We start from the raw sequence: 19,759 nt of genomic DNA, 5'->3' as shown, positions 1-19,759 counted from the left end.
AACAGTTACCAAAATTGAACACTGATCTACATCACGGTGCAGACCTGAAATCTCTAACCGTTCCTAGTACATAGACAAGCAATGGAAAAAAAAAGAGAATTTTCCAGGAACCTCTTAAACTGAAAAATCAGCATGGCGGAGATCTGATGCACACATCGCACACGATTGCTCAACCATTGCAACTGATGTGCATTCATATGCAAATGATTGCACACATTCACATCTAACTGGCATCTCAAACCATCCATTCTCCAAAAGACCAAAAATTTCTACAACCCGAGCACCTTCCAATCGCCCCTGTTTTGGGTCTGGAGTTGGCTTCTACCTCATACTAGATCCCTAAAGTCCTCCACATATGAAGGGAAACCACATGACACTTTATAATTAACTCTATGTAGGACGGATTAGAAGTTTTATATATGCAACCTTGCAAATATTAACATATTTACATTTGTCGGGACCGAATGGAGAGCAAGGAAGTAATAGCACATTTGTTGCCTCTACTGCACATATGCATGTCACTTTGTGCCAAGAATGAAGTACACCACCCGCAAGCTTAACGGCGCCACTCTTCCAAGGTCGTTGTTTCCACGCCGATGGTCTTCATATCTCTGATATTTGCTGTGTAACATAAAGTAGCTGCGTTAAGTCACTGCTTATACTAAATCATAGGAAACAGATTAAACAGAATTAACAAACTTTTCATTTTCTTTCAACTACAGAAGATGGCAACATTGCATTCAGCAACACGGGTTGTAGCTACAGTTGTGTTCTTTACAAAGTAACTTGTAACTTTCTAACTGGGCAATCAAACTGCCCCATTATAAGCATTCCACTACATGCATTTCCAAACCGTAGGTGCCACATGATTTACATATGCTGATTGGTGTAATAAATAAAGCCAGGCAATAAATCCATGGTGACCGTGAACAGGCACTAGTAGAAAACAGGGCTTTGGTTCGGCCAGAAAAGAGCATTAATCCCGGTTGCATTACGAACCGGGACTAATGTGAGCATTAGTCCCGGTTCAAATGGGACCTTTAATCCCGGTTGGTGCCACGAACCGGGACTAAAGGGTGTGATGCCCATTAGTACCGGTTCGTGGCACCAACCGGTACTAAAGGTTAGACCTTTAGTCCCGGTTCGAGCCACCAACCGGTCCTAATGGGGTTTGAGGCATTAGTACCGGTTCATGGCACGAACCGGCACTAAAGGTCCCATTTACAAACTCTACCCCCCCCCCCCCCCCCCCCGCCCGCCCGCCCGCGATTGCCTTTTCAGTTTTGTAAAAAGCAAAAGAAAATGATAAAAACTTCAAAAATTAAAATCCTTCCAGATGTAGTTATGTTACTACATGTACTAGTTAGGAAAATTTAAAAACTTAAATTTGGACATGTTTTGCAAAAAGTGTAGGGAAAATGTAAAACGGCTATAACTTTTGCATCCGATGTCAGAAAAAGCGTATATATCAAAATGTTCAGCACAAAAATCCGCATCCGATTTTGACCGCCTACGGCCTGTTTGCAAATTTTTAGAATCCTCAAATTCTAGAAGGAAAAAAAGTTATGCTCAAATTTCTGTTTTTTTTTTGAATTTTTGTTAAATCTGGTCAAACTACTTATTCAAGAAGTATTAGTGTTACTAAATAATTATTCAAGAATATTAGTGTTACTAAATAATTATTTCAGTTTTTTTGAATTTTGGTCAAATCTGGTCAAACTGTGGTCAAATTGTGGTCAAACAATGGTCAAACTAATTATTCAAGAAATATTAGTGTTACTAAATAATTATTTCAGTTTTTTTGATTTTGGTCAAATCTGGTCAAACTGTGGTCAAACTATGGTCAAACTACTTATTAAGAAATATTAGTGTTACTAAATAATTATTGTTTTTTAGAACAATAGTTTCAAACTCAAACAGTGAAATGTGTGACTTCATGCTCAAGCTAAATTCCTGAGGGTTAATAGGATTGACATCTTACTATTGTCAGGAAAACAACAAGTGCAGACTTGGAAACGAGGGAGAATAAACCCGGAAGTTAAGCGTGCTCAGGCTGGAGTAGTGAGAGGATGGGTGACCGTCCGGGAAGTTTAGATGATTTGGAATGATGAGGGGTGATTAGAGATTAGAGGTTAAATTGAGCAGTGATGAGGGGTGATTAGAGATTAGAGGTTAAAATAATTCAGAAATTTGAAAATAAAAAAAAATTCAAAAAAAATCATAAAATTTCCTTTAGTACCAGTTGGTGTTACTAACCGGGACTAAAGGTGGACCTCCAGGCAGCGGCCACGTGGAGGGCCTTTAGTCCCGGTTCGTGTAAGAACCGGGACTAAAGGGGGAGGCTTTAGTAACGACCCTTTAGTCCCGGTTCCAGAACCGGGACTAAAGGCCCTTATGAACCGGGACTAAAGGCCCTTTTTCTATTAGTGAGGGTTTGCAGCATGAGTTCGATTTCTTCGAAATTCAATAATTTTATATGTTGTATAGGGAATGCACTTCTGCATGTCCTTCAACTGATACATTTATATGACCATGTAACAGCGGAAAACAAAGAAAGACAGGGTTCGATGATCTATGAACCAATCATTCACTTAACAGTAAATCTCAGGAATCAAAGGCAGCAAATAAAAACTTTATGAACTGTGAAAGAGGAAAGGTTTCCAGTCACCAAAGTGCGCTATACACAATAATTCATGAAAGAATTTTGCTCCCGTGTATTATTTTGAACAAAGCATACCTTCTGTTGGTGATCAAAATGTCCCCTCAATGTTCATACTTATATCATGCACTTTGCAAACCATGTGTGCTACATGATGTATACATGCATCGTGTCATCAAGACGAGTCATGAATTTGGATGCGGCATGAGTAAAATTCCACATTTTTAAATTTCCAATGTTTTTATGCGGAAACAAAATATTCAGCTCACGTTTGTAGAAACAACTCAAGATTTTCTTTTAGTAAATTATGTACTCATGCATATTGACACTTTGAGTGTGTTCTGGTAATAAAGTACTTAAACTATGCCACTTAAACAAAGAATACCTATGCAATAGGAAAAACAATTTCACAAACTACGAGAGGAAACAAAGGATCATAAAAGGTGGATTTTATTAACACGGAAATTAACTTTCAAGTTTTTCCTGTTTAACGTCAAATATCATGTCAACATTAGTTTAAACATATGCATAAGGAATCACCAAGAGCCAGCTTCATATGTATTTGACATGGAGAGTAAAATAGAAGGGCTAGCGCGAAAGAAGAATACTCACCCAAATGGATATCTGGCCTAGCAGCAGCTGTTGCATCAATAAGGACAATAACTTTCTCATAGTCCAATTCCACAGCATCGTAGACAGTCTGTCGAATGCAATTTGGAGTTTGAACACCTGAAAATCATCACATATATACACAACAGTAAATGTGGCTGCCAATGTGATGTTGGACAATCAAGCGTAAACAAAGGAAACGATATTTGTTCTAAACAAGGTTTTTCCTACATGTGGTACTGAACTCTACATCATAAATCATAAACAATGGAAGCAATCTTTGTTCCTCACAAATTTTAAAAATATTGCTGCATTGTACAAGATTTCCCTTTATGGGATTCACACTCGTAAGAGCGGATTTATTGCCACCGTATGCATTTTGAAAACATAAGATAGGGTATAAACTGCAAAAGGAGTCAGAAGAAATTAATGATACAGTTAAAGAAAAGAAACCGACCTTACAGCAACCAATTACCATTCTAACAAAAAAAATGTACTTCTATAACAGTCAGTGTGTATCAGTGCTTACCAACAATTACCAAGTTCTTTATTCCTTGTGTTTTAAGAACGGAATCAAGGTGTGTCGCAAAGAAAGCACTAAATCTTGTCTTCACCAACTTGTAGTCTCCTTCTTTGATAAAAAGCCCGTCAGCCAGCTCTGCACCTTTCAAACCTTTCACTGTCGGACCCTTTCCTCCAGAGTACAAGTGTCTGCGGAAAAGTTCAACATCTCTTCCAGAAGGGTCATGCTCTCTGACAACCTACATAGCATAGTTCATTGTCAATCAATACCCCGGCTATAAGAAAGGTGAGAGTGCCTAGACATCCAAATTACTTGCCTACTTTCTAAAGCACACTAGTTTGAGAAGAACTAGGGGAAAGTGTGATTACACAAACAGAGGTTAGCTTGCAGATTGCAATATTCATGATCAAATTAGTATCACAAAGCATGTTTAGCAGAATTTAGAATGGCATATGCTTCAGTACAACCAATAGGAAACTGATGCATCACATACACCATAATGAAGAAAAAGAAGTCATTCCAAAATTGAAGTGTGCGCTGCATAATACCAGAATCGAGACCATGCTAGCTGGAGTATTCGTTTTGCATCACAATTCAAAATAACACCACACTATTACAAACATCTGACAACATTCAACTATCTAGACAGAAACAAATAAAGCATACCAACTAGTCAACAACCACTTAATTCACCGACCCTCAAATGCCCCGATTGGAAACTTTGATTAGAGAGAATAATGCCACTATTGCGCCACGTCGTTATAATATGGCGAAATGTGGAATGCTATCATGTCATTTGTTGCCCTACATGAAACAGTAAAACATAAAGGGATTTGTTCGAACTTGTAACCAAACCAGGGTAGTGGCCAAAGCGAAATGCCTCACCATCTGTCAGCAATTTTATGATTAAACAAGGACAATCACTTTTATGATTAAAAAATGGTGGAGAAGAAATAGTAACATATGTACTTGTGCAAAGCAGGATAGTCAAAAATAAAAAACAAGCGAGTGGATTCTGGAAAGAGCGAAGGTCTCTCATGCTGCCGCAGACAGTTGTTGAACTTGACAAAGAAAATAGTACTCCTACTAGGACATACAGTACATGGGAAATTGCAAGGCTAATGGAACGGGGCCAGCAAAACAGGAACCGTGGTACCACGCCAAGAGATGGAGATTACTTAGAACTCGAATTAGAATGGATTGCTCCAAAGAAATCAGAGGCCCGTCTTGCATTGAAAGAAATAATAAGTACTCCCGTATGGCCGTATTTGGGAAGCAGCAAAGTAGCACTAGGAAAGAGGAACGGAAATTACCCAAACGACGAAGATGCCGCGCTCCCGCGCCACGGCGACGGCCTCAGCGACGGCGGGGACAACGGCCTCGCCGCCGGCGACCAGCACCGGGCTGCCCATCGCCGGGTCCACGAAATCCTTCTGCAATAACTCACAAGCAGGTAGGTCAGGTGACCCACCAAACAAGAAGCCCCCCCCACAAAAACTGGATTCTTTCACGGCAAAAAGGGAAGGGGGGGAGGGGAACGGCCCGGATCGAGGAACGGAGAGCGCGCACCTGCATGTCGATGACGAGCATGGCCGTCTCGCTCCACCTGCCGGCGGCCGCCATGGGTCGGTGCGAGTGCGCCTTGAAGGCGCCGGTCGGGATCCGGGGGATTATGCCGCCGCCGCCGGAGAGCCAGCGCTTGAGGTAGTGGAGGAGGAACTTGTCGAGGGAGAGGAGCAGCACCAGCAGGCACGACAGCAGCGCCAGATGCGAGGGCATAAATCACATCCACGAATCTTCCTCCTATTTTTTCTTTAATAAAATCTCAGGAGCACTGTTTCAATGATTTTGTGGTGCTCTGCGGGGAAGAAATTTGGGGTTCAGGATGAAAAGAAAGAAAAGTGGAGAGGAATTTGGACGCGTGGGAGAGGGTTTGGTTGGAGAGTGTGGGTGCGCACCGGTCGTTGAAGAGAGGTTTGACGCTGGTCGTGGAAAAAGGACAGTACTAGAGCATATCTCCGGCAGCCTCTCACATTCCTCGATAAAACTAGTAATTATGTACGTGCAATAAACGTTAAATTTAGAATAAATATTAATAATAGGTAAGACATAAACTGCATTTAATAGTATTATGTAGAATATTCCCTAAATAAATGTTTGGTAGGATATTAATTTTTTTGGTTAATGTTGATGTTGATGTTAGGCATGATATTAATTAGTGGAGGGTGTTGAATGTGTTTAACGCTAAACATTGAAGCGACACAGACCTTTGGATGGATGTGGTTAAATGGGTGAGATTTGTTGGATGTCCGCAACTTGCTATTTGTATATTGATGATATGATGCACATATTGAAAGACTTGGGACAAAAACCTGCTTTGACATACTCTCAATTTTCAATAAAGCATGGGGCATCCCAATAATGAGACTTTCGCTATGAGAATGATGGGAAGAAAAAATTTATATACCGTGTGTTCGTTCACATAGAGATGAATAATGTCTCTAAAGATTTCTTGAAGCTCGTCGATAGATTGAAAACTGTGCGGGGCATGAACAACTTTGTGATGACCTTTTTGAGCATTTCTGGACACTCCATGGGTTATAAACTTCTTCATGTTATGTTTTTACTTTAAATGATTTGGACCATATGTCATGTTTACTTTAAATATTTGGACCATTTGTTATGTTTAAATTTAAATTTAATTTCCAATATAGTTACATAAATTACGGAACTGGAATGATGTCCACTTATGTGTGTATGAACTATGAAATATCATTAGTTGAATTATTATGGTGACAGAATAGAGATGAATATGTTGTTTGTATCTAAATTCACAAGAGAAATAGAAAAAAATATTGGGACTCTGGAGAGGCACCTCACTTGCAAAACCTTCCTAAATTATGGGAGAACCAAAAAATATTGGAAGGTGGTTGTTGGAGAGGCTCTTAAGGGCATTTTAAGGACAAACTCTTATTGGCCCCCCTTTGTTTATGGACACGCCTATCCATGCAAATGCCTATTTACCATGGTATTTTTATATCAAGAACCTGATTTAGCTCAAGCAATCCCCATCAAGATTGTCTCAATTTCACTCATAGATACAAATGTCCCCGGGAAATACATTGGACATGGTTTGAAAGAGAGGTGAGAACCAAAGGAAGGTAGGTGAGCAACATAGATATACAAATGAGAGAAGTAGTTTCGTAGGATTTGGTCATCGACGACCCACGCTTCTGCTCGTTCCTTGGCTTTTATTCTCGGCCTGCAGTTCACGTCGGTGACCTTGGGGTTGGGCCGAACAACGCAAGCGATGCAACTAGGTTGCGCCAGGATGGACTTGACAACTTCCCTCCATGAACCTTCTTTATTAACTGGACCACATATTTAGGAACATGTGCTTCATGACCACACGCTTGTTCTGAAAGCGCAGTCACGGTTGCAGAATCCAGCATCCTCGCCCTGCTACCATCGCAAACAACTCCAAGACCCGACCTTTGGTGCAAGAACGAACGAAACTAGCGGCGGAGGGATGACATCTAGGACGAGGGCAGCGCCACTACGGCGGTGAGACGGGGCAGCGACAGAGCTTCAAGGATAACTCCCATTTATCGTGCGCCTCCTTTACGTAGACCTCCTTCTGAGGCCGTGGCCTAGGTATGATCCGATTCAATCCCAGGCTCGTGCTACAGCGGCCTATGGCGGGGGAAAGGTGCCTGGCGGGGTGAAGGGGAAGGGGTTGCAATGGGAGTAGAGCGAGGTCGAGGCAACGGGACGATAACTGGTGGTTCACTGGATTCCTCCGCTCCCAAGGACAGTTGTCATAATAGAAACGGGGAGAAATATGTATGAGGAAAGATGGAAATACGGGAGCGAGTGATTTGTTTTCTCCACAAAATAGATGTTTGGAGAGAAAAATTCTGTAAACTATTGAATGAACAATTGATGGTGGGGGAGCACGAGGGCGAGCACAGGCAATCCGCAACTTGCATTGAAATTGGGAGCAACTACTTAACAGGTGTCCCCCATGGAGGGCACTTTTCCTAGCGCGGGAATGCTCCAGTGCGCCACGTGACATGTGCTCGACGCTTCTCCCATCAGAATTGTTTTCTTAGTTTTTCCAACTTTTTCTTAGGGTTTCTGGTTTTTCTTGGTTCTTTTCGGGGGGGGGGGGGGGGGGGGGGGGAGGGGGTATGGTTTTCCTTTTTGGGATTTATGTTCTTTTACTTTTCGGATCTCTAGTTTTTATTTCCAGTTTTTTTGGGTTTCCAATTCTTTTGGGGTTTTTTGGGTTTCCAGTTCTTTCCGGTTTTGTGACTTTTTGGGTTTCTAGTTTTTAAAAAAAGTTCAAGAAATTGAAAAAGATTCACAAATTTGAGAAATATTCACGAAATTGGTTTTTTGAAAATTTTAAAAGGTCACACATTTGATAAAACAGAAAATAATGAAAAATAAAAATAAAAACAAAAAAATTCAAAATAAAACAGAACAAAACCTGGTTTAAAAATACACGAAAAATCCGACCTAAAAGTTAATAATGTTACATTTGACATATAAGAAGAGAAAAAGAAAGCAAGTGTGCACAACATGTAACCTGTCCCATTTGATCACTAGAACTTGAAGTAAACCTCGAGGGTTGGAGTTTGAATCTGTCGTGGCACAGTTTTTTGAAGATTAGAAAGAAAGAGAAAAAAAGTATGTCGAGCGTGTACGGGCGGTACATACACAGACCGCGTATCAGTGTAGATAACATATTTTTTCAAATGACCATCCTACCCATTATTATGAAGGGGTACGGAGAGATCTCATCCGTTGATGTGTTTAGAGGGTTTGCACCGAAGAGAAGTGTTCTTATGTTATTTCTATTATCCCAGATTTGCATATAGCCACAACAAAATACATAGCATGAAGATCTGATGCGACATTTATCCATTCCAGCAACCAGTGTCAAATATTAATAAACCCCTTCAGATTTAGCAAGATATGAAAAAGACCTTTTCAACTCGGCCCAAATTTCAAATTTCTTTGGCATAACAGCAAAGAAGAAACAATGTTCCACTGTCTCAACTCTATTACAGAAGAAAAAAACACGCATACCTCGTAGGATTTGTGTGTTTCCGGAGTTTATCACTAGTAAGGAGATAATTATGAGCCATTCTCCATAAGGTAATCTTCATTCTACTTGGACATTGTATCTTCAAGAGTTTCCTCTATATTTTCCCTGTTTCCTCAATGTTCGAGGTCGATCCTCTACCATCAGAACTGCAATACTGCCAGAAGGATAAGGATCTTGCAAGATTATACCAGATCGTACCATATAGGTGCCTCCGTTAGTGTACCTCCATTAAGGGGACATGCATATGCATTATTTGGGAGCACCACGTGAACATAATATCGAAACTAGTGGTGGTATACACATAATACTTTCCGTATGATAATGATAAGACACTGCTGATGCATATGATATTTCCTTTGGAGGCTGCCGTGGTTCTGCCGGAGGTAGGCGATGGGCGTTGGTGTCGAGTTTAGGGGATTATTCAATCTTCATTGTAATTTTCCTTCTTGGCTGGGGGTTTCTTTTGTGCAAAGCCAAGCGTTCTACTATCTTTTCAGTTTTATCAGGTTGATGTCTACTTGACTTGTACCATAATCTTTTATGATATGGATAGGAAACTTATTACCATAAAAAAGGCTATATGCAATACATGTCATACAAAAAAACGTAGCGCTGAGTCATACGTGTAGTTCCATTTTGAAACTATGTATGCGAAGAGCAATCTTTTTTGGCAAGATAATACGTGCCTCATTTATATATCATAAGGATCATATACAAGTCACGTAAACACCGAGCTGACAAGGCTGAATAGACAAGGAGGGGGGAGAGTCATGAAGCCACCTCTAAGGGGACATGACACCTACAAGCATCGTCATTGTTGGCGCCAAAGTGCTGACCGTTCGCTTGGTGTCTCTCTCACCAATCCTGGCCACCAGGGCCACCACAACAATTTTTGGCCTCCAGGTATGGGCCAGAGCTTGGCCGCTACTGCCGACACCAACCTCACCAAGACCACCCGCCGCTATTCCGCTCGTTGCGCACATAGCCAAGGAGAGCACCCAACACTATTGCCAGGAGGCTAGCTGGAGAGCCTTCCTCGATGGGCATGGTGGCGGCGGCGTGTTGTGTAGTGTTCCTCTTGGGGGCATCATCGATGAGTGTAGGTTTCCTCTGGTCTCAACGACGTTCTTTGGGCGGGCATGGAATGGCATTCGCTGTCACCTCAACTCCGTCCCTAGCGGCTACGTTTGTCCCTCTTATTTTACATGTGACTGCATCCTTGAGTCCTCAAGTCCTTTTTACTCGCGGCAGGGTCGACACTCTCTGGCCGGGAGTAATAGGGCGAAGGGCTCTCTCCGACGATTATTTGGTGGAGATGTTCGATAGCCCACAAGTGCATGGGTCAATTGTAGATCTTTTTGATAATTAAGGGTGTCAAAACCAACCAGAATCATCTAATTCATTCTTCTTTAGTATTTCAATTTTTTTTTTAATTTTTAGTATAGGGGGAAGAAGAAGGCTGATGAAAGAAAGGCAGTTGGACCTTTAGATCTCAATCGGACGGTGAAGAGCGATTTGATTGAACCCAAGTAAAATTGAGACACTTGTTTAATAGTTTCCCCCTATTTATATTAAAACGAAAACAAATAGTATTATATATTGTGACCCTAAATCCGTAGCTTTAGGCACTATTTTTTTTGCGAGAAAACTTCCGGTCTATTCATCAATCGTCAAGGTAGTATAAAGGAAGTAAATTTTACATTCAGGTCCGTAGACCACCTAGCGATGCTACAAGCACTAGAGCGAGCCGAAGGCGCGCCGCCGTCATCGCCCTTCCTCGTCGGAGTCGGGCAAACATTGTTGTAGTAGACAGTCGGGAATTCGTCCTGCTAAGGCCCATAGGACCAGAACACTAGAACAGCAACCGCCACCGATGAAGAGAAGCGTAGATCGGAATGATCCAAGCTACAGACACACAGACATAGACGAACGAAGACCGATCCAGTCGGATCCATCAAAGACAAACGCCGACCGGATCCCACAAGATCTGCTTTTCATCAGAAAGAAGCTTTAGTTTAGTGAATATGTCTTGGTAGGACCGAAATCTCGATGTTAACAGATGAACCCTCTAGGGATGTTTTGTGTGTTGGTACATGTGGTGCAGTTTTCTGCAATTTCTTTTCCACACGCAATACAACTTTTATTTTGTGCGTGAGATACGAATACAAATATACAAATATTTACAGTCAACACGGAGACATGGACTTCGAGGCGTAAAACACAATACAGTCTTGCAACCATGGTGGCGATCGATGCTTTTCGCCGGCGTTGCTGCTTGAACCCCTGTTCCAACTCGCCCCCAAGGTGTGCTCCTCAACAACCGCCACCACCTCCACCGCCTCCGCCACCTCCCATGCCTCCGCCGCCGTCTCCACCTCCACCCCCACCGCCCCAGCCTCCACCACCGTCTCCGCCTCCGCCTCCGCCTCCACCTCCCCATCCTCCGCCGTCTCCCCCTGCCCAGCCCGTGCCGTCTCCACCTCCACCCCCACCCCCACCCCCACCGGAACCATCCGTCAAGCCTGTGCCATCTCCACCCCCATCTCCGTCTTCTAAGTCTGCACCGTCTCCGCCTCCACCTCCACCTCCGTCGGCGCCACCGAAGCCTCCTGCACCATTGCCCTTGTAGCCGCAGCACTTGGCGACGATGGCCAAGATTCCGACAGAAGCCACCATGACCGATGCTAGAATCAGAAAAATCTCGAACGGCTTAAGCATCGTAGCTAGATGCGTTGGTAAGCTGGCCGAGCAAAGCCTCTTTGTGCTGTGATCGTCTCTTCTTCTTCCGAGGGAGAGGAGAGCAAACTAGGCTTCGTGTTCGTGAGCCAAGAAGGAAGAGCCGGTGGTCGCCGTGCAGCTGAGAAGGCCTGGGCCAGGGTCACATGTATAGCGGAGGACAACAAAACCCATACGCCAGCGTCTCGGTCGTCTTTGACCGACCAAGAAGTATATATTTCGTGGCGGCAAGGCAAGCGTGTGGACGTGGTCGTGGCGGCCTGCTTCGGTCTGCATGCATGCATGGTAGTCGTCGATCGATCGATCGTGACTCCGTGAGTTCTTTATTATTAGCTGGTACAAATGTTCGTGCGTTGCAACGGGCTAAAAATTTGTAAAAGCTGCTATTTATGACAGTATGCGTCATTTTTTATATGCAGTTTTGATAAACATCGGTATAAGAGCATCTCTAGCAGACTCCATAAAAGAGACGAACCCGTATAATTCCGGCGAATATACGGGTTCAGCCCGTTTTTCTTGCCAGAACAAACTCCGTATCCTGGCCCGGCCCGTAAAAAGTTTACCGTGGCCCAGAAAAAGACCCACTTCACCGCTATTTATGCAGTTTCACAGCTCGAATAGGGTCAAACCCTATCCGCCTCCGCCGCCGCTCCGCCGTGATTGCCCTCCCCTTCCGCCCCAATTTCTCGCCGCCGGCGAGCCTAAAAGAAGCCCTAGCAACCCTTCCCGACCCATGGACAGCTACGGAAGTGATGGGGATGACGCGGAGGACCACCTCGAGCGCGCCATCATGGAGCGCTCGGGTAAGGGAGGAGGAGGAGGCTGACGCGAGCGGCGCGCGATCGAGGAGATCTTCCTCGAGCAGGGCGTTGCGGTGTCGCATGCGCACACGTCCAAGGAGGCGGACCTGTGCGTCATGAAGGCCGAGCAGGACAAGTTCTAGAGACCTCGTATCCGACGAGGACTAAGCTCCTCCGGCTCCTCCGTCGCGTCGTCGCCGCTACGCCCGTCGATTTTGGTAGCTTAGGCTCGGGTACGCTGCACGGCCCGCAGACCCCCCCTATGTAGTACTATGATGTAGTATGATGAACAATTATCTATGATGTAGTATAATGATCAACTATGTATGATGAATGTCGTTGCAAGTTTCTCCCGTGATTTTTTTTTCAAATTTTACAGTTTCATGTACAGGGTCCCGCAAATCTGATCTGCAGTGAACTGTAAACGCGTTTACCGGGTCCGACTTTTACAGGGTTTGCTAGAGATGCTCTAAGTTTATAATGTTATCTCTTTTCGGAGCATGTAATCGGTTCTATTTTTTACTTTTTGGAAAACAAAAATATTTCTTTATTATAAAATAATTATATTGAAATTTTAATCTTTTTATTAGAACTGAAACATTTTTTGAAGATGAACATTTTTTTGAACACATCTATACCTAATATTAAAGGGAGTAGGTATTCTTGGTTTGGTTTCGCTTTGTTTCATCTCTTTAATAGTAGGTATAGATATAAATATAGATATAGATATAGAGGTATAGATTGACACAGCCCTACACCGTACCGTCTTCTAAACAAAAACTACTACCATATGAGACAGTGCACCGCTACGAAGGGTCGGCCGTAGGCACTGGTACGTCATCCAGGACGTCTTGATGATCTCGATCAGCTGAGTGCACGCGCACTTGTGCTGGGTGCATCACAAGATCATCTTTGTGGGTGAGAAAATTTAAGAGCATCTCCAATATAAGACGCTGTTAGCGTCCCAGGCCCAGCTCCTAATCTTTGGCATATGTTCGGACGTTGCCGGTGCACATCGGACACATCACTACAAGCAAAAAGCCCATCACATCCCAAAAGACTAGCATGAAGGGAATGACACTCTTCCTTATAAGGTGGTCTTAGCCGCCTCCCATATCCGAGGTGGGACTAAAGTCACTGGCAATGTCCAATGACCAGCGTCTCTGACACCCCATCCTCCTAAACAGGGCGGACTAGGGCCTAGCTCTGATATCAATTGTTAGTGTCCCAGACCTAGCTCCCAACCTCGGGCATATGTTCGGATGTTGCCGGTGCGCATCGGACACATCATGATACGTCTCCATCGTATCTATTTTTCCAAACACTTTTGCCCTTGTTTTGGACTCTAACTTGCATGATTTGAATGGAACTAACCCAGACTGATCCTGTTTTCAGCAGAATTGCCATGGTGTTATTTTTGTGCAGAAACAAAAGTTCTTGGAATGACCTGAAAATCAACGGAGAATATTTTTGAAATATATAAAAAATACTGGCGGAAGAATCAAGGCCAGGGGGCCCACACCCTGTCCACGAGGGTGGGGGGCGCGCCTCCCCCTAGGTGCACCCCCCTGCCTCGTGGCCCCCCTGGTGCTCCACCGACGTCCATCCTGACTCCATATATTCACGTTCGGGGAGAACAAAATCAGAGAGAAGGATTCATCGCGTTTTACGATACGGAGCCGCCGCCAAGCCCTAAACTCTCTCGGGAGGGCTGATCTGGAGTCCGTTCTGCACAAACAATCAAGAACCTTGCAACCAACGCGATAAAGGGGTTGTCAGTCCCTTCACGACAACTTGCAAAAGTGAGATCTGATAAAGATAATAAGATAAATATTTTTGGTATTTTGTTGTATAGATTGGAAAATAAAGATTGCAAAATAAAAGGCGGCAGAAATAGCAAGTAGAGAGGAAAATAATATGATGGAAGATAGACCCGGGGGCCATAGGTTTCACTAGTGGCTTCTCTCAAGATAGCAAATTCTACGGTGGGTGAACAAATTACTGTCAAGCAATTGATAGAAAAACGCATAGTTATGAGAATATCTAGGCATGATCATGTATATAGGCATCACGTCCTCGACAAGTAGACCGAAACGATTCTGCATCTACTACTATTACTCCACACATCGACCGCTATCCAGCTTGCATCTAGAGTATTAAGTTCATAAGAACAGAGTAACGCATTAGGCAAGATGACATGATGTAGAGGGATAAACTCAAGCAATATGATATAAACCCCATCTTTTTATCCTCGATGGCAACAATACAATACGTGCCTTACTGCCCCTGCTATCACTGGGAAAGGACACCGCAAGATTGAACCCAAAGCTAAGCACTTCTCCCATTGCAAGAAAGATCAATCTAGTAGGCCAAACCAAACTGATAATTTGAAGAGACTTGCAAAGATATTAAATCATGCATAAAAGAATTCAGAGAAGAATCAAATATTGTTCATAGATAATCTTGATCATAAACTCACAATTCATCGGATCTCGACAAACACACTGCAAAAAGAATTACATCGAATAGATCTCCAAGAGAATCGAGGAGAACTTTGTATTGAGATCCAAAGAGAGAGAAGAAGCCATCTCGATAATAACTATGGACCCGAAGGTCTGTGGTAAACTACTCACACATCATCGAAGAGGCTATGGTGTTGATGTAGAAGCCCTCCGTGATCGATTCCCCCTCCGGCGGAGCGCTGGAAAAGGCCCCAAGATGAGATCTCATGGGTACAAAAGGTTGCGGCGGTGGAAATAGGGTTTCGTGGTGCTCCCGGATGTTTTTGGGGTATATGAGTATATATAGGCGAAAGAAGTAGGTCGGTTGAGCCATGAGGGTGGGGGCGCGCCTACCCCCCTGGGCGCACCCTCCTACCTCGTGGCCGCCTCGTTGCTTCCTTGACGTCCACTCCAAGTCTCCTGGATTGCGTTTGTTCCAAAAATAACTCTCCCGAATGTTTCATTCCGTTTGGTATTCCTTTTCTGTGAAACACTGAAATAGGCAAAAAAAACAGCAATTTGCACTGGGCCTTTGGTTAGTAGGTTAGTCCCAAAAATAATATAAAAGTGCATAACAAAGCCCATTAAACATCCAAAACAGATAATATAATAGCATGGAACAATAAAAAATTATAGATACGTTGGAGACGTATCAAGCATCCCCAAGCTTAATTCCTGCTCGTCCTCGAGTAGGTAAATGATAAAAACAGAATTTTTGATGTGGAATGCTACCTAGCATAATTCTCAATGTAATTTTCTTTATTGTGGCATGAATGTTCAGATCCGAAAGATTCAAGACAAAAGTTTAATATTGACATAAAAATAATAATACTTCAAGCGTACTAACAAAGCAATCATGTCTTCTCAAAATAACATGGCCAAAGAAAGTTATCCCTACAAAATCATATAGTCTGGCTATGCTCTATCTTCATCACACAAAGTATTTAATCATGCACAACCCCGATGACAAGCCAAGCAATTGTTTCATACTTTTGATGTTCTCAAACTTTTCCAATCTTCACGCAATATATGAGCGTGACCATGGACATAGCACTATATGTGGAATAGAATGGTGGTTGTGGAGAAGACAAAAAAGGAGAAGATAGTCGCACATCAACTAGGCGTATCAACGGGCTATGAAGATGCCCATCAATAGATATCAATGTGAGTGAGTAGGGATTGCCATGCAACGGATGCACTAGAGCTATAAGTGTATGAAAGCTCAAAAAGAAACTAAGTGGGTGTGCATCCAACTCGCTTGCTCACGAAGACCTAGGGTATTTTGAGGAAGCCCATCATTGGAATATACAAGCCAAGTTCTATAATGAAAGATTCCCACTAGTATTTGAAAGTGACAACATAGGAGACTCTCTATCATGAAGATCATGGTGCTACTTTGAAGCACAAGTGTGGTAAAAGGATAGTAACATTGTCCCTTCTCTCTTTTTTTCTCCTTTTTTTATTTTTTTATTTGGGCCTTTTCTCTTTTTTATGGCCTCTTTTTTTTTCTTTTTTTTCTTTTCGTCCAGAGTCTCATCCCGACTTGTGGGGGAATCATAGTCTCCATCATCCTTTCCTCACTTGGAACAATGCTCTAATAATGATGATCATCACACTTTTATTTACTTACAACTCACAAATTACAGCTCGATACTAGAACAAAATATGACTCTATGTGAATGCCTCCGGTGGTGTACCGGGATGTGCAATGAATCAAGAGTGACATGTATGAAAGAATTATAAAAGTGGCTTTGCCACAAATACGATGTCAACTACATGATCATGCAAAGCAATATGACAATGATGTAACGTGTCATAACGAACGGAACGGTGGTAAGTTGCATGGCAATATATCTCGGAATGGCTATGGAAATGCCACAATAGGTAGGTATGGTGGCTGTTTTGAGGAATGTATATGGTGGGTGTATGATACCTCCGAAAAGGTGCGCGGTATTAGAGAGGCTAGCAATGGTGGAAGGGTGAGAGTGCGTATAATCCATGGACACAACATTAGTCATGAAGAACTTACATACTTATTGCAAAAATCTATTAGTTATCGAAACAAAGTACTACGCGCATGCTCCTAGGGGGATAGATTGGTAGGAAAAGACCATCGCTCGTCCCCGACCGCCACTCATAAGGAAGACAATCAATAAATAAATCATGCTCCGACTTCATCACATAGCGGTTCACCATACGTGCATGCTACGGGAATCACAAACTTTAGAACAAGTATTTCTCAAATTCACAACCACTCAACTAGCATGACTCTAATATCACCATCTTCATATCTCAAAACAATCATAAAGAATCAAACTTCTCATAGCATTCGATGCACTTTATATGATAGTTTTTATTATACCCAACTTGGATGTTCATCACATTAGGACTAATTTTATAGCCAAAGCAAATTACCATGCTGTTCTATAAGACTCTCAAAATAATATAAGTGAAGCATGAGAGATCAATAATTTCTATAAAATAAAACCACCACCGTGCTCTTAAAAAGATATAAGTGAAGCACTAGAGCAAAATTATCTAGCTCAAAAGATATAAGTGAAGCACATAGAGTATTCTAATAAATTCCGATTCATGTGTGTCTCTCCAAGAGGTGTGTACAGAAAGGATGATTGTGGTAAACTAATAAGCAAAGACTCAAATCATACAAGACGCTCCAAGCAAAACACATATCATGTGGTGAATAAAAATATAGCCTCAAGTAAAGTTACCGATAGACGAAGACGAAAGAGGGGATACCTTCCGGGGCATCCCCAAGCTTAGGCTTTTGGTTGTCCTTGGATTTTACCTTGGGGTGCGTTGGGCATCCCCAAGCTTAGGCTCTTGCCACTCCTTATTCCAAAATCCATCAAATCTTTACCCAAAACTTGAAAACTTCACAACACAAAACTCAACAGAAAATCTCATGAGCTCTGTTAGTATAAGAAAACAAACACAACTTCAAGGTACTGTAATGAACTCATTCTTTATTTATATTGGTGTTAAACCTACTGTATTCCAACTTCTCTATGGTTCATACCCCCCGATACTAGCCATAGATTCATCAAAATAAACAAACAACACACGAAAAACAGAACAGTCTGTAGTAATCTGTAGGTTTCGAATACTTATGTAACCCCAAAAATTCTGAAATAAATTGGTGGACGTGAGGAATTTGTCTATTAATCATCTGAAAAAACAATCAACCTAATCGCACTCTCCAGTAAAAAATGGCAGCTAATCTCGTGAGCGCTAAAGTTTCTGTTTTTTTACAGCAAGATCGCAAATACTTCCCCCAAGTCTTCCCAAAGTTTCTACTTGGCACAAACACTAATTAGAAACATAAAACCACATCTAAACAGAAGCTAGATGAATTATTTATTACTAAACAGGAAAAAAAAGCAATAAACAAAAATAAAATTGGGTTGCCTCCCAACAAGCGCTATCGTTTAACGCCCCTAGCTAGGCGTAAAAACAAGAATAGATCTAGGTATTGTCGTCTTTGGTATGCAATCCATAAGTGGCTCTCATAATAGATTCATAAGTTAATTTAATTTTCTTTCTAGGGAAGTGTTCCATGCCCTTCCTTAATGGAAATTGAAATCTAATATTTCCTTCTTTCATATCAATAATTGCACCAATCGTTCTAAGGAAAGGTCTACCAAGAATAATAGGACAAGTAGGATTGCAATCTATATCAAGAACAATGAAATCTACGGGCACATAATTCCTATTTGCAACAATAAGAAGATCATTAATCTTTCCCATAGGTTTCTTAATGGTGGAATCCGCAAGATGCAAGTTTAAAGAACAATTATCAAATTCACGGAAACCTAACACATCACACAAAATTTTTGGAATCGTGGAAACACTAGCACCCAATCACATAAAGCATAGCATTCATGATCTCTAATTTTAATTTTAATAGTAGGTTCCCACTCATCATAAAGTTTTATAGGTATAAAAACTTCTAATTCAAGCTTTTCTTCATAGGATTGCATTAAGGCATCAACGATATGTTCGGTAAAAGCTTTATTTTGATCATAAGCATGAGGAGAATTTAGCACGGATTGCAACATGGAAATACAATCTATCAAAGAGCAATTATCATAATTAAATTCCTTGAAATCCAAAATAGTGGGTTCATTGCTATGTAAAGTTTTGACCTCTTCAATCCCACTTTTACCAATTTTTGCATCAAGATCTAAAAACTCCGAATCATTGGGACACCTTTTAACTAAAGTTGACTCATCTATAGTCCCATCATTATCAAGATTCATATTGCAAAACAAAGATTTAATAGGAGACACATCGATCACTTTTAGATCTTCATCCTTATTATCATCTAACTCTTCGGGTTTGGCGGCCATCTTATTAACTAAGGTGGCCTGCTTATCCGAAATTTGGGCTATTAAGTTTTCAAGATGAGCAAACTGAGATTTCAAACCATAAAATTCCTTAGACATATCATCGAGCTCTTTATTCATGTACCCCATAAAACCTTTTTGCTCTTTAAGCTCATTTCTGAAGAAATTATTATGCTCAAATTGCAAGGACATAAAACTTCTAACGTTGTTTTCAATTTCTTCCAACCTTCTAAGGTGAAGATCAATACCTTTTGGAAGAGACATCGTGACAACTAATCCAACACACAAGCACACAAGAAGCAAGAAAAAGGGCGAACAAAAGAGAGGGCGAATAAAACGGCAAAGGTGAAGTAGGGGAGAGGAAAACGAGAGGCAAATGGCAAATAATGTAATGCGAGGGATAAGAGTTTGTGATGGCTACTTGGTATGTCTTGACTTGTGCGTAGATCTCCCC

General features: G+C 42.0%; 1 protein-coding gene across 1 annotated transcript; it reads right to left on the bottom strand.

The window, feature by feature from the left end:
- Positions 1 to 169: 169 nt before the first annotated feature.
- Positions 170 to 5,705, bottom strand: LOC109777884 (probable inactive nicotinamidase At3g16190). The gene is made up of 5 exons (XM_020336438.4): positions 5,361 to 5,705; positions 5,105 to 5,224; positions 3,798 to 4,029; positions 3,272 to 3,388; positions 170 to 621 (listed from the first exon to the last, which is right to left on the bottom strand). Exons 1-5 carry the CDS (start codon positions 5,568 to 5,570, stop codon positions 557 to 559), a joined length of 744 nt encoding a protein of 247 aa, XP_020192027.1. The 5' UTR covers positions 5,571 to 5,705; the 3' UTR covers positions 170 to 556.
- Between the last annotated feature and the right edge of the window lie 14,054 nt (positions 5,706 to 19,759).

Source organism: Aegilops tauschii, chromosome 7 (genome assembly GCF_002575655.3).
Source record: "Aegilops tauschii subsp. strangulata cultivar AL8/78 chromosome 7, Aet v6.0, whole genome shotgun sequence".
Lineage (NCBI taxonomy): Eukaryota > Viridiplantae > Streptophyta > Magnoliopsida > Poales > Poaceae > Aegilops > Aegilops tauschii.
This window is presented reverse-complemented; position numbering and strand designations above follow the sequence as displayed.

Bases quoted from the DNA above. Each gene is read 5' to 3' on its own strand.
- LOC109777884 (XM_020336438.4), bottom strand. From the start codon at position 5,570: ATGCCCTCGCATCTGGCGCTGCTGTCGTGCCTGCTGGTGCTGCTCCTC. The intron at 5,225-5,360 runs GTGCGCGCTCTC...GAGTTATTGCAG, and splicing joins TGCTCGTCATCGACATGCAG to AAGGATTTCGTGGACCCGGC. The intron at 3,389-3,797 runs GTAAGCACTGAT...GATGATTTTCAG, and splicing joins AAAGAACTTGGTAATTGTTG to GTGTTCAAACTCCAAATTGC.